General features: G+C 33.3%; 1 protein-coding gene across 1 annotated transcript in view; it reads left to right on the top strand.

The window, feature by feature from the left end:
* Positions 1–6,342: 6,342 nt before the first annotated feature.
* LOC142354211 (melatonin receptor type 1C-like) overlaps positions 6,343–13,657 on the top strand; it is an 8,903-nt gene continuing 1,588 nt past the window's right edge. The window contains exons 1-4 of the mRNA XM_075406464.1: positions 6,343–6,401; positions 9,477–9,594; positions 10,253–10,387; positions 12,952–13,051. Coding sequence (XP_075262579.1) covers positions 6,351–6,401; positions 9,477–9,594; positions 10,253–10,387; positions 12,952–13,051 — 404 coding nt within the window. The 5' untranslated portion in view covers positions 6,343–6,350. The remainder of the gene's footprint in view (positions 6,402–9,476; positions 9,595–10,252; positions 10,388–12,951; positions 13,052–13,657) is intronic.

Here is a 13,657-nt window from a genome sequence, read left to right as displayed (position 1 = left end):
AAAATGCATCGTTCTTTTTTTAATATTTGAAGAATTCACGCAACAATTGGTCAAATTCGCAAACACTTGGAACACTTGGTCGGTTTGCTGGGCGCGCAACAAAATCAGGGAGAGGTTCGACAATATCATGGATTGTCAGAGACTTTTTGGTTTTTTTTGACGCTGCTTTTTTTCAAAATAATTTGCTTTTTGTTTTTTTTTAATATTAATTACTGGCAATATTTTTTATTCACAGCTCCATTAATGACAGCTCTAATTTATGTAAATTTGAGGCCCAATATAGATACAGTTTGTTTTCATAGAAACAAAGAGTTTTTGTGGCTTTGAAGAAGAGTTTTAATAAATATCAACTGAATTCTTGTCTTTTGCCTTCAATTGTTATTCTTTTGGCAGTCTGATAATTAGGTTTAACTACTCAAAGATCTACATTTCTTCCTCCAGAGGTGCATGTGAACTTTTTCTATTCATTCAGTTGGTACCTAATGTCTCTTATGTTATTGAATCCATTTGTTTAAAGGAAATCTCTGTGATTTTTTGAACTTCTCAATTTTTTTTATTATTTTAGTCAACATTTTGTTTATTCTCAGTAAGTACGGCTCAATCTTTCCTCCGTATAGAAAACAAAGTAATTTTGTGGCCAATTATTTTAACCGAAAGTTTTCTTGCTTTTGGTACTACGAGTTTTCATACAATATTTTCTAATTTTTGTGCATAATTTCCGATTTTTGCTGTTGTTTTTGTTTCTTTTGTAAATTGTGACATTATTTAACAATCTAACTGAAAAAATTACAACATTTGAAATTTCGTTTTCATAATGTATGTTTTGAGGGGCTGCGACACCGTTCTCTTGCAGAAATTGGTAGAGTTTCTTATTTTTGCCCTTTATTTGTTGTTAATTTTTGTTTTCATATGCCAAATATTGTGTAATTAAGGGTCTCAGTGGCCAACTTTAGATAATTAAATGAGCTTAATAACTGATATCGGTAAATAGCTAAAGGTTGTTTTGACTTTCGAATTAAATTTCTAAAAAAAGAGTAGTAATTTTCTTCAACTTATCATTTTTTGTTTTGGTTTGCTTTTTTCATATTATACAATGTTGTATCATTTTGGTAAAATAGCCTCATTATTTCGAGCTTTTTTAACCTTTTTTTGAATCAAACAATAAATTTACTGTTGTTTAAACGTTTTGAAATGATGTCTTCAGGGCTTAGACAATTTGTTTCAGAAGAATTTAGTGAAGGTTAGATACTTTTCAGCTTTGTGGTTCATTTTGTTGTCATTTTGTGTTAGTCGTTTTAGAAAAAGGCGTTGTGATGGTCAAAGGAGACACAAATGAAGATTATTTGTTCTCGCGTTTAATATCTTACAAAATTAGTGGCTTCAAAACTGTGGTTTCGTAAGGTTGTTTGTGAAATTTATTAGTTCAGCTTGTAATTATTGTTATTTTAAAGTCTCATGATTAAGTCTCATTAATAATATTCGCAAATTTTTTTCAGAGTAGTTGCAAGACAAACTGTTTACTCTTTTAGTCGAAAGCTTTTATTGGTTATGAATTTTGAAAATATTTGTTATTAATTAATAAAAGAGATAGATTTTTGAGATCTTCCAATTTTATTTCTGTTAAATTGTAGCTAAGAATCTCTATATACAATTCACATCATTCATCTATTGAAATAAAATTCGCTCTTCATAACGGTTTTATTTGCCTCAAATAGTCTTTATTCTTCGAACAACCAGTTTTCATAAAACCAATTTTCGTGATTTTTGCATATTTTCCCCTATTTTGTAGGTTTCTGTTCTCTTTTCACAGCATCACAATAATGGGCGTCATTTGATTTACGAATTTCGTTAACTTCAAAAAATGAAAACAAAGATTACTGTTTTTAGTGATCAGCTTAAAATTTAATTGATTTGGGGGACATCGTTTTCGTGCATAATTTTTCGTGCAAATTTTTAGTTGTTGCCTGTACTTATCGTTTTTTTGTAGTCGTGTGACATATCCTGGATAATGAAAGGCCTCAGTCACTCTCTCTTGAGGCGTAAAAGACTCTCTCAACGATTTCATTTGAAGCGTAATGTTTCTAGTCAGTTCGAATTTAACTCTTTTTTTTTAGAAAAAAGCAATGTTTTAATAAACTTTGCACCTTTGGCTCATTTCTAATCAACTTGTTGTAAAGTCTCATTGAGGAAAAGTCCCATATTTTGTTCCAAAAAATGCCGGTTAATCTTCTGAGTATAAAATTCATCTGATGCCATTTTGATTTGGTTATTAGTGTTTTTCAGAAAATGGACAAGGAGTTTTGGTCGTAATTATTATTTGTAACTATTTGATTTTTATTGCCGTCCTTTCTGGTAGTCATATTATGTTAGCCACAGGTCTCAGAGGCCCTCTAGAGTGGATTGTTTTATTCTTTTAGTAGTTTGTTGACTGATATGTTGATATGTTAATTTTTTTATCTCTTCCTTATTTGGTAGACAGTGGGGTCGGAACTTAATGTGCGAACGCACATTACCGAGCCTCCTTGTTAATTCTAACCTCTGTGAACGAGTTGTGATAGAGAGATCCTTAGATGCAGAAGAATCGATCATTAGCTCAAATATTGCAAACAAATAATAAAGTTTGACTAAATTATAATGCTCCGTATACATTGTTAGGGTTTATTTCTAGGGAAAAAACTAATATGCGTTTTAGAATTTTTTGCGATTCATAAATTACATTTCGTTGAAAGTTACCCAGGGTCATTTCACAACTGAACAGATATTAAAAACTGGGTTGATTGGGTAAAAACTGAAAATAACTTTTATCGACAGTTTAATTATTAATAATTTGACCAGAGAATGTCTGGCACCTGCACTTTTTGTGTGCTCCCACTTTTAATAATTCAAACACCAGAGAATCAATAAAAGCTAAGTATTTGTTTTGTGTCTATTATATTTTTAAGATGGACACAGTATATAGCAAAATTTAAATGAATTTTAAATGTGGAAAAGCGATTTGGTTTGGAGTGAATTCGATCCGTGAAAGTTCGTCAAATGCTTTTAACAATTTTCAGCACAAACAGTTTGTTAATCGAGGGCAATTCAGCAAATCAGCGCTGAATCAGTCTAGAGGTATTCTGTTTTTAGGATGATCAGTACTCTGTTCATGTCACAAATTACTCTGGCCAATCTTAATTTTTTAGTAAAACTTACTTCATGACAAATAAAATGCTCAGCTTAACTCCAGCCAACAAGGTTTGCCTTAAATGCGATTCGAATATCCGCGTGGGTACTTAAAACATTTAATTTGCGTAACAAGTCGTAACCACTAACCTTGATGGTCTTTGTGGTAATTGCTTACAAGCTAGTTTATGTGTAAATAGTGTGTATAATACTATAGCAATTATCAGTTATAAGCTACAAAGGTATGACATTATTCTCTTCAGATTTAATATTGGGGTATGAGTATTTTTTAGACTAAATAGGATAAGTTTAGCCTGGGTGAACTCTATGACCTCATTATAATCATTATAAAAAAATGTTCTGGATAAGCAATGTTTCAGAGCTGATTCAAAATTTGACTCTTGAAATGTGCTGGTTCAGCGATGAAATGCTCTGAGATTCAAGTCCGGGTGTTTAATAAACTGATGATTTCTTTTACTTTTCAAGCACTGGCCACTTATGCATAAAAAACTGTAAAAATGTAAGCTTTTGTTCAAATTCAATCAGCCAGAGCCCCGATAAACAAATTTCAATTCTGAATTTTAAAAAAAAATCGATACTACTGTTATTAAAGAATCTCGCCGAATCAGACGCTCATTGAAATGCAATGGGTTTACAACAATCACCAGTTTTGTTAGCTACAATCATTTATAGCTGTTCGTTTTGCTTAGAAATTATTTGCACTCAGCAGCTATAAATACACTGTGGTGCCAAAAAGCTACGTAAACCAAGAGAATTTCAAATTAGTCCTATAATAACGGGTACTTACACTTCTATCTCCTTTTACATCTAATAGAGGTTTTTATTAAGTTTTGAGACAAATGTGTAGCATCATCTGAATCAAATTTCCGACTTTTTCTTCCAAACTGTCCTACACCACTGTCTGTTTGTAATAATATTTAATCGGATTCAGACTCATGCTCATTTTAGTTGAAGAAATTAAAGACAATTTTGATTTATGCATAAGAGCACAATCTTGTTGGAAAATACGATTCCGATAAGCTCTTTTGCGTAATTGTTCAAAATTTTCAAGTATACTAGAACCTTCGGCTTGCTTGTTTTCGCCTCTCTGATTGAATTACAACCCAAAAGTGAGTGCTTACTAGTCTGTACTCGATATCTTTGTGTTTTTTTTGTCAAGAAATCTTATTCCGTTTCTCCGAAGCACACACACAATTCTTTTAATTGAGACGACTTGAGCTTAATATTTTTTGTGAAGAGTTTGTATGTATACTGTGTACCTGATGTTAATTTTAAGTTTAACTGCGTTTGTTTTCTCACCATGAAAACTGGACACTTTGAAACGCAACAGCGTTGCGAACAGTAAAATAACAAAGCAGTGTAAACACATTTTCTGTGTAAGCGGAGAACAATAAAAAACATGTTTCCCATTTTCAAATTTTCGCGCCATTGTCAACCCAGTAGCGCAGACCAAATTTTTTGTGCAAAAGTAGCGTTTAAAGAGCAGAAATTGAGCTGTATGTAGCTTTATGGTACAATAGTGTATATGTAATAAACCAAACGCAATTATTCCTGAAAATTTGGAACTAGAGCTTGTGCATACTCTCTCACCAAACTTTCGTTTCAAATAAATTTATAAAAGGCGTAAAAAATTACAAGTATTTGTAATGAACCACATGATCACTGAAATACAAAACGCTGTAGAACTTTGGAGACAAATTTGACGGGTTTTTTTCGGGTAGTTGAGTTGAACACTGGTCAACTTTGTGCCATTAAAGGCCGTTTTTGTTGAAACTATCAATCAAATAAAGGGTACCTCAGCTATAAATAAAACACCATTTTTAAATATGTAGAAGGCTTGACATGATAGTTTTAAATTCCTCAAAAATCAATGTTTTTATCAAATTCCTTTCTGGATAATCCTGTGTTTATGATGTATCAGTTAATTTAACGCAACCTTGTTAAGAAAACCAAAATTCAGCCGAAAAAATAATAATTAATATTTTCATAGCAAAGCATATCATGTTTTTTAATGGATTAGCTTTATTCTTAATTCTTTTTTGTAGTTTATAGCTGCAAAAGAATTTCTTTGAATTCCTGAGGAAAAATGGAAAATTTAAAATCGATATCAATATAACAAACTGTAGCAAGTTTGACCATTTTACTAGCAAACACATAGCTCTTGTTTGACCTTGTGGGATAAAAGTCAAACACCTTCATTTCGCAAGATAAAGCTATTAAATTCAATTCAGTGAACCCTGTATTTTCACATCTTTAGATAAACTTCGATCCAGTGTTGACAATTGTTATATACAGAAATTTAAATTCATAAAAAAATTCTATTGAACAAACTGTTCTCTAAAACATTTTTCTTTTGAGTGAGGTATAATTGTTATCTATTTATAAGTGCTCGAAGAACTGTTACTTAGAACCAATTTCTTCAAAAAATGTGTAAAATTGGATACTTTAAAAAATCCAAACTGCTCTCTCCTCATGTTTATTTTGAGCTGAATATACATCAAAGACAATTCCATGGCAAGAAAAATTTATCTTCACAAACTTTCTGGGGAATACTTTTTTTAATAGTCCGCCCAAGTAAAAATTAGTTTCTAATTTTTAATGCCTATATGTCCTTGTTCTTTTAATTAATCTCTAATCATTTTAATCGTTTCATTTAAAATATTGTTTGCATTTGTACAGCCTCGATTACATAAGTATTGATCCTATAATTACGATTGACCTCCTCAAAAAAATGGGCGCATCTCATAATAATAAAAATTTTTGAACAATTAAATTTCAAAAAAATTAATCTGCTTTTTTCACAGTCATTTGGTCAGCCCTCAATATCGTAACGGTGTTAATTCTCTTCTGTGAAGACTAATGAATGATCATACAATCAAATTAAATATATTGACAAGCACTTGAAGGCAAAAAAATTTAATATTTGCCTTTTTAACCTTTCATCAAATTAAAAGCTGATTCTTATTACATATATTTGATTACATTTGTTTTACTGAAAAGTCCCTACTTACAATAAGTGGCCTAGGATTTCTAAAAATTGATCAGATACACCCATTTTTCAACGAAGAGTGGGCGACCCACTGTGAAAAACAACAAAAAACAATTTTGAAAGAAACTACAGAGACCCGAAGATATAACCTCGCACGATATTTTAGAAAACTTTAAAAATGTTGAACGTGAGCTACCAAACTCCAGATGGCACCGATTTACCCTTTTACGTAAGTATTTTTTTGATCAAAACATTATAGGACTTGAAGCAGAATGGAGCTTTTTATCCTGGAAGAAAATGCATTGCCAGGTACAAATGTTTGCATGTTCATCCTTTTTCTTGTGAAAGATCTTATGCGATAAGATGATTAATGAAGAAAACTTTGATGAGTTAAGTAAAGATACCATAACAATAAAATGGTTGCCTTTTTTCTACGGAAAAGTTTTCTAGTTTCTTAAAATAAAATTTGAAAGGTTTTAAAGTAAAAAGTTATAGCATAAATATTAAGAAAAAATAATTTTTTCACATACCACTGTGTATGAGACGTTCAATTTTAAAGAAAGTGTACCACAATTAGAGGCAAACTGCGTTGAATTTATGATAAATATGGCGTGCGAATAAAAGTATTTGCCAAAAAGACCTTGTATTCAGAAAACAATTTTTTGGTGATAAACCAAGATATGAACTTTGTAAATGTAACAGAACATTATGATGAATAAAGTTTCCTTTTCAGTTGACTTCAGTGACATCCAAATTGATTATAAATTGGTTAAAAATTGTTAATAAATTTTGCTGTTATTATTTTGATGACCCATTTGTTTTCATTATCTTCACGGTTCTTTCTTATTCTTGTTAATTAATTCAAAAAAATCTAGAAATATTTTCATTAAAATGTATCAATAGAACAATTATTCGTCAATGTAAATGCTACATTGATTACAACAATCTTTGAACGCTACATTATTGATACATTTTAATACTGCTATCTTTAAATTCTTTTCGAAACTAAATTTTTAACATGTTATCTGTTTTCTGGAGAAAAGAACGTTTATACTGTCTCATTGCATTTTATTTTTTAACATGAAATCTTCATGTTGGAAACTTTTCAACCTGATATGGCAGCAAAAATAAATAAATTGTATGTTTAAATGGTAGTCAAGTTTATAACTTTTTTTCGAGTTTAAAAGTTTTTCCTGGTCATTTTATCGATCTATGATTATTCGGTACTCGTCATTAAGTTAAATTTAAGCGTGAAAACATTTGCTGGTTTAAATTTGCGGACCGAAAAATCGTTGTTAGAAAACATTTGAAGCCAAGTTTTTTCTCAAGGAAAACAACTATTCATCCTCGTTTATCTCAAACTGGTTAAATACGATCAAACTGGAACACGACAGGACTATGGATAATTTTTTTTGCAGTCAGCAAAAATTTAATGCAATTAGTTTCCTCGATTTCTGACATATCGTGAAGAAACCAGTAAACTATTTTTTATGGTTGTGTTTTGTTATTCCTAATATTCTTCATTACTGACTTAAATTTACCACATAATGCAAAAAAGCAAACTAGAATACTCATTTTTTGATCCTAGTTTGGGAAAGGGAAAGGGTAAAAAGTGACTTCAATTTCCCAATTAATAAGCATTTAAACTCGATGTAACTAATTCCTTTTCTTTGTCGAGGCGAATTAAGGCGCTTCATGAACGGGCCCAAAAAATCAATCGAACAACCGACAACTGAGCAGGATTAATCTGCGCAAGACGCGTAAACTCTAAGTCAAGTCTTAACCAAGATTTTACAAGTCTTGATTATTGTAGAGTAGAGTTCTAGGAGCAAAGAGAGCAAAGTAAAGCAAATTAGAACAAAATAGAGAGCAAAGTAGAGTATTAGGAGAAATTTATTTGTAATTAATGCATTCAAATTTAACAAAATTTGGTTTAAAAAATTTTTACGGGAAATTTGTTAATCTGGCCAAGCCAATTACAAACTGAGCATATACCAATAAAATGTCCCTATATTCACTCGAAAATCAAAATTTTTTCAATAGGCAGAAACAAAGTGGCCTTGACTGGTATCTTTGGGTGATATCAAAATTTTTCTTCTCTATCAAATGAATTTTGTGGTAGCGTTCGCATTTTCTTGCGCTTCTTTTTCACTTTGGAGAGTTTTTAGGCAAGCCACTGTAAATTGCGGGCTTTTTCTTTCGTTACGATACAAAAGCAAACCAACGACAGAAACTGTGCTCAATACTTGACCAAAGACATGTCAAGTCTTGGCCAAGACTTGCACAAGACTTGTCAAGTTTTGGCCAACACTTGCTCAACTCTTGTCAAATCTTGGCCAAGATTTGCTCAAGACTTGTCAAGTCTTGGCCAAGACTTGCTCAAGTCTTGTCATGTCTTGGCCAAGACTTGCTCAAGACTTGTCAAGTCTTTGGCAAGACTTAGCTCAAAACTTGCAAAGACTTATGACTTGATTTAAGACGTGCTAGATCTAAAAAGTGACAAGGTCAGAGCTCTGATACAGTAATTATCCAAGACTTGCAATTTCACTGAATCAGAGCTGATTAAGACTTGATGTTCAGTCCAGGAATCCTGCAAGATCTTGTCAGTTAAAATTTTTTGCAAAACGATGTTAATCTTGTAAGACAGTTGTGCACGGAAAAGTTAAAACTATAAAAAAGATTTTAATAATTTTAACAAATCCGCACACAACAATTTCGTAGCTGAAGTAATGTTTTTGAAATTTTTTAGGTCTTCTGTTTCCTGCAGAATATAAAATAGGAAAAAATTTCAGTTAGATTTTATGGAAAACATTGTATTTCAACGTACGTTCTTAGTGAGGTCGAGGACAATGTTTTTTCCCAAATTTTGGGACAAAAAATTTACATCCAAATAAATTAAGTTGAGGGCACTATTTTTTTCCAGCAATTTTCCAGAAAAGTGAGCTCTTTTTTTCAAATGCTTTTGTGGTTCGAGTTGAAGACAAGTAGCCACTGCAAGCCTTTTTTAGCCTGAAAGATCGTCCATGACGGTCCTTTCATACCAAAGTTTGGCCCAAGTTTATCTTCATAAGTCGCGGCTTCGACAAGGGTCAAAATTGATTGCAGGATCCTTTCCGTTTGTGCCCCCCCCATCCCCAGTACGTCATGCTCCCCCAGTTACAGAGCACGTATCACTACATGGTAAATTACTATGTAAAAATATGGCACGTGCGTCTGGGGGTTGCAATTAACATGCACCCACTAAGCTGGGGGGGGGGGCGTGAGGGGGTACAAACGGAAAAGATCCTAATTGCATTTATTTAAGGAGGAATGGCTGTTGCCTCTAAATGAACTGGAAAACGAGAGGCTGATCAAGAACAGACTGTTTATGATGATATGGCTCATGGTTGCCCTCGCGATTGGCATACCGGGAAATATTTTGGGTAAGTAGTGAACAAATTCAGATGACGTAGGAACCCTAAAGACGTTCAATCTAGGGTTGAATTGTCAGCACTTTTTCATAAAATATAATAACTAATAGGACTTTACTATGTAAAAAAGAGCGCGTGCGCCTTGGGGGGGGGGGATCCGAAATTTTTAATAAATTTATTAAATCTGTCCTTGAATATCTGAATCTCTGCTATCTTGAATCTATCTTTTTCGCCCAAGTGATTTTTTGGGTTGAGAAAATGCGACGAAATCGACGCAAGAAGCGTTTTTTTAGTCGAATTTTGTCGATTTTGTCGGTTTTTTATGCAGGAACTGTCGATTATTGTCGTTTTTGGTCGGTATTGTCAGTCTCAATTTGTTTTAAATACAAAAGAAGTAGAGTAAAGTTATGACTGGTGGAGCAGTGGAGGAGATGGTGGAAAGTAATTAAGGGGTCGAAGGTTCGAAGCCTGACAGGGAGTGTCATTTTTGAAAGATTTTTAGAACGGCAAAAACCGACAATTCTTACGTTTAAATACCGACGGAAACCGATCAAAACGACGAAAAATATGTAAGGGCTTTGATCGGTTTTAGCGAAGTAAAACCGGCGAAAACTGACAATTCTAATGTTTGAACCCAACGAAATTCTCAACACGGGCATGTTCGTTTTAGTGATTGCCTCGATTGCCCTTGTAAAACACCTGCGACAGGTCCCCCACCTGTTTGTGGTCAACTTGGCCATCAGTGACCTTGGAGTGATGATGATGAATGTGTTTGTACTCATCGGAGTATTCTTCGGTGACACAGGTAGGCAGAACTTCATCCCGTGCCAAGATATATTCTGCCCCCCCCCCCCCCCGCGCGGTCAAGGTTTTGTCGAGAAAAAATTACTGTAAATAGCGTTGACAAAATTCACCGCAAAGCGATGAATGCGGTGGATTTTTTTAGGTTTTTTGGATTTTTCCGTTCGTGCCCCAGTACGTTATGCACCGCCAGTTACAGAGCACGTCTCTTTACATGGTAAATCATTATGTAAAAATATGGCACGTGCGTCTGGGGGTTGCAAATAATATGCGCCAACTAGGCTCGGGGGCACAAACGGAAAACATCCAATTTTTCTTAAGATTTGCGGTTAATTTAGTTGTAAGCTTTTTAAGAACTGCGATTTTTAGCGTTGAATTGTATTTTTACCGCATTCAGCGATAAAAGCCCCTATTCTTACATCCTTTCACTGCATTCATCTCAATTCATAGCAATTTTTATTGTTGACACCTCTACTCGGGGTGAAAAGAATGGAAAAAGTTGAAAGATGCCTTCTCCATAGTTACTCAACTAATTTACAAAGGTGGGGAAAATGAGGAAAAGGATGACAAATTTTTATAAATCAAGATCAAGTTTGAAGCGGACAATATAATTCACGGTTAAAATAAAAGCGAGAAAAATAATCTCGCGTTGATTCGAACCCTCGCAAAGTTAAATTTCGCAGTGTCCACTGTTCCCCCTTGTTTTCCACTTCTCAGTGGTAAGAAGCACCGGTGGAATGAACGTGAAATATGAGTGAAATGAAATTTGTAAAGTCAGTTTTTGTGGTGTATTTGTTTCCACTCTAGTCCCCATTTGCACATGAAATCCACCATTATCGCTGTTTTCGGTGACGGAATAGGCTCAAAACATCGACCCGGTGTCAAGACCTGCCTGACTTTCTCGAATGATTTGGGATAAATTCTCGATTTGATAACTCAGATCAAATAAAGTTTCAAGGAAACAGAATAGAAAGGATGGTAACTCTGCTATTGGAACTATCAAAAAATTATCAAAAATTACATCAATATTGTTATAGGCCAACCGATTTAAAGTATATCGTAAATTTGTTGCCAAGTGGAATCTTTCCAGCATTTATTTCAAAAGATTTTAACATTCTTCTTGTTACCAACAAGATTGTGCCGTTAAAACTCCCAGAGAGTTGACAATGAAAAAAGACAAAATAAATACACTTGATAGTAACAACGATTGGGTTTGGTAGCTATGATTAGTGAAAACCTTTCAATAGTAACTCCATTGTCTCCAACCAATTATAGGGCTTCCACGGCATGTAGCCTGTTACCAACAAGATTGTGCCTTCGAAACTGCCGCAAACTTGACAATGGCTCAACAGGGAAAATAACCGTTATAGAAACAACGATTTGATTCAGTCGCTCTGAATTAATAAAACCCTTCTAAAAATTACTCTATTTTCTCCACCCGACTACTGCGTTTCCACGACACCCCTGATACAATCTAATACTAATTTCGAAGCTAAAATTTCATCCGAGCAAACAACATGTTTAATAAATTCGCAAAGAGGTTCTGAAAAATTGTTGCTGCAATCAAAATAGTTCAATCAAGCGTCAAAATTAAAATTCAAATAGTATCGGATAATATTGACCATTTCTGCAAAACCAAGTCCTTAAATTAAGATGAATCATGAGATCGATTAAACTGCATTTCGATTTCAAAAGTTATCAATTTCTTTAAGAGAACACAAATCAGTAAAAAAACAGTCAAAGAACACAAAATTCAAAAATCAGATGCATTAAGATGCACTAAGTAGACTCAATTTAACGGCTCGCTGGTTTTTGCAACAAAAAAATTTCTTGTATGTTTTTAGCCATTCTTACAGTTTTTCAATTAAAAACGTTTTTTTTCTAGAGAATACGCAAATACTAAAAATGAACAGAAATTTGCAAAAAATATTTTGTGTAATTTTTGAATGCATTTATTTCATTCTAAAAGTTATGATTATTTAATAGTCCAGTACGTTGAACGTACTGGACCAGTCAGATGAACGTTGAACGCCAGTGACTCAAATTTTTTCAGACTACCTTTACAAGCAAAAAATACGGATTGACGCGGATATAATTGTGCAACCAGTGACTTTTTCTTATCCGAAAAAAGTATGTAACCTTTTGCATCATGAACTCCAACATAACACTCGGTCAGCTTCCACTAATAAAGTTTAATTGATGCAGTTGAATGATGATGCAGTCAAAACAAAAGATAATCATCTTTTCTGAAACTCCGTAGTCAATGACTGTGTATTTTAACTTTAAAAAAAAACAGACTATACTTGCTATGAAAAACTTGTAAATAATGAGTTTATTTGAATTGCAAGAACCTCGCTGCTAAATTATTGAGAAAGACAACGTTATGTTTTACAGTTAACTGTGGTCAAAATATTTACATTCATTGCAAAACAAAAGGTGCCCCCCCCCTTCATCCAGCGCCTCAAACAATTTTTGACACATCCAATATATTAATTCAACGCTAAAAAATGTGCTTCCTTCAATTTTCAGCTTTACTTGCGTTATTTGATTTTGTTTTCCTGGTTTCAGTGCTGCCAAGATACCCGTGGCTTTGTGAACTGAGTGGTGCCTTTTGCATGTTGAGTTGCTTCGGAAGTCTCTGGACCATGATGTTTGTTGCAGTCAACAGGTGGTCTAAAATAAATATTTTAAATGTCAAGATGGAGTTTTCTCAACATGATTTGGTTTCCATTATAAGAAATTTTGTTCACTTAAATAGGTTAAGGCGGTTAGGTTGTTTGTTCCAGTCATCAGGTGGTCTAAAAAAACTATTTTATAAGTCAAACTCAATTAAAATAAAAATGGTTTGTTTGGAAAGCCATTTCTAGTTAAATTCATAAATAAGTCAGAAAAACAAAATTTTGTTCCCTTAAGGATGTCCCCTTAAACAAATGAATGCGCGCTTTTAAATAAACATTATAAGGGATAGTATAAATAGAAATTTGTCAGTTTAAAAGCGCGTATTCACTATATTCAAAAATTTATAATCATGTTTGACGCATGAAGAGGCCAGTGCCAGCAAAAAAAAATGTTTTAAATTTTTTTTGCCTTCACAAAATCAGAGTTAAAAAAGGCATTTCTTTGAAAACTCCTTTTTTGGAGCAATCCGTAATACTGTTAATTTATCTTCTTCTTGTTCAACACAAACCAGCCCCCTAAGAGATAAAATTTTGTGGGTGGTAACTGGTAACAAGTCCTTACATCCTGGGACACTAGTTGTTATTCAACTTCGTCA

The sequence above is a fragment of the Convolutriloba macropyga genome, chromosome 15, assembly GCF_964194025.1.
Source record: "Convolutriloba macropyga chromosome 15, txConMacr16.3, whole genome shotgun sequence".
NCBI lineage: Eukaryota > Metazoa > Xenacoelomorpha > Acoela > Convolutidae > Convolutriloba > Convolutriloba macropyga.
Note: the sequence above shows the minus strand (reverse complement) of the source record. Positions and strands in the feature narration are given on the sequence as shown.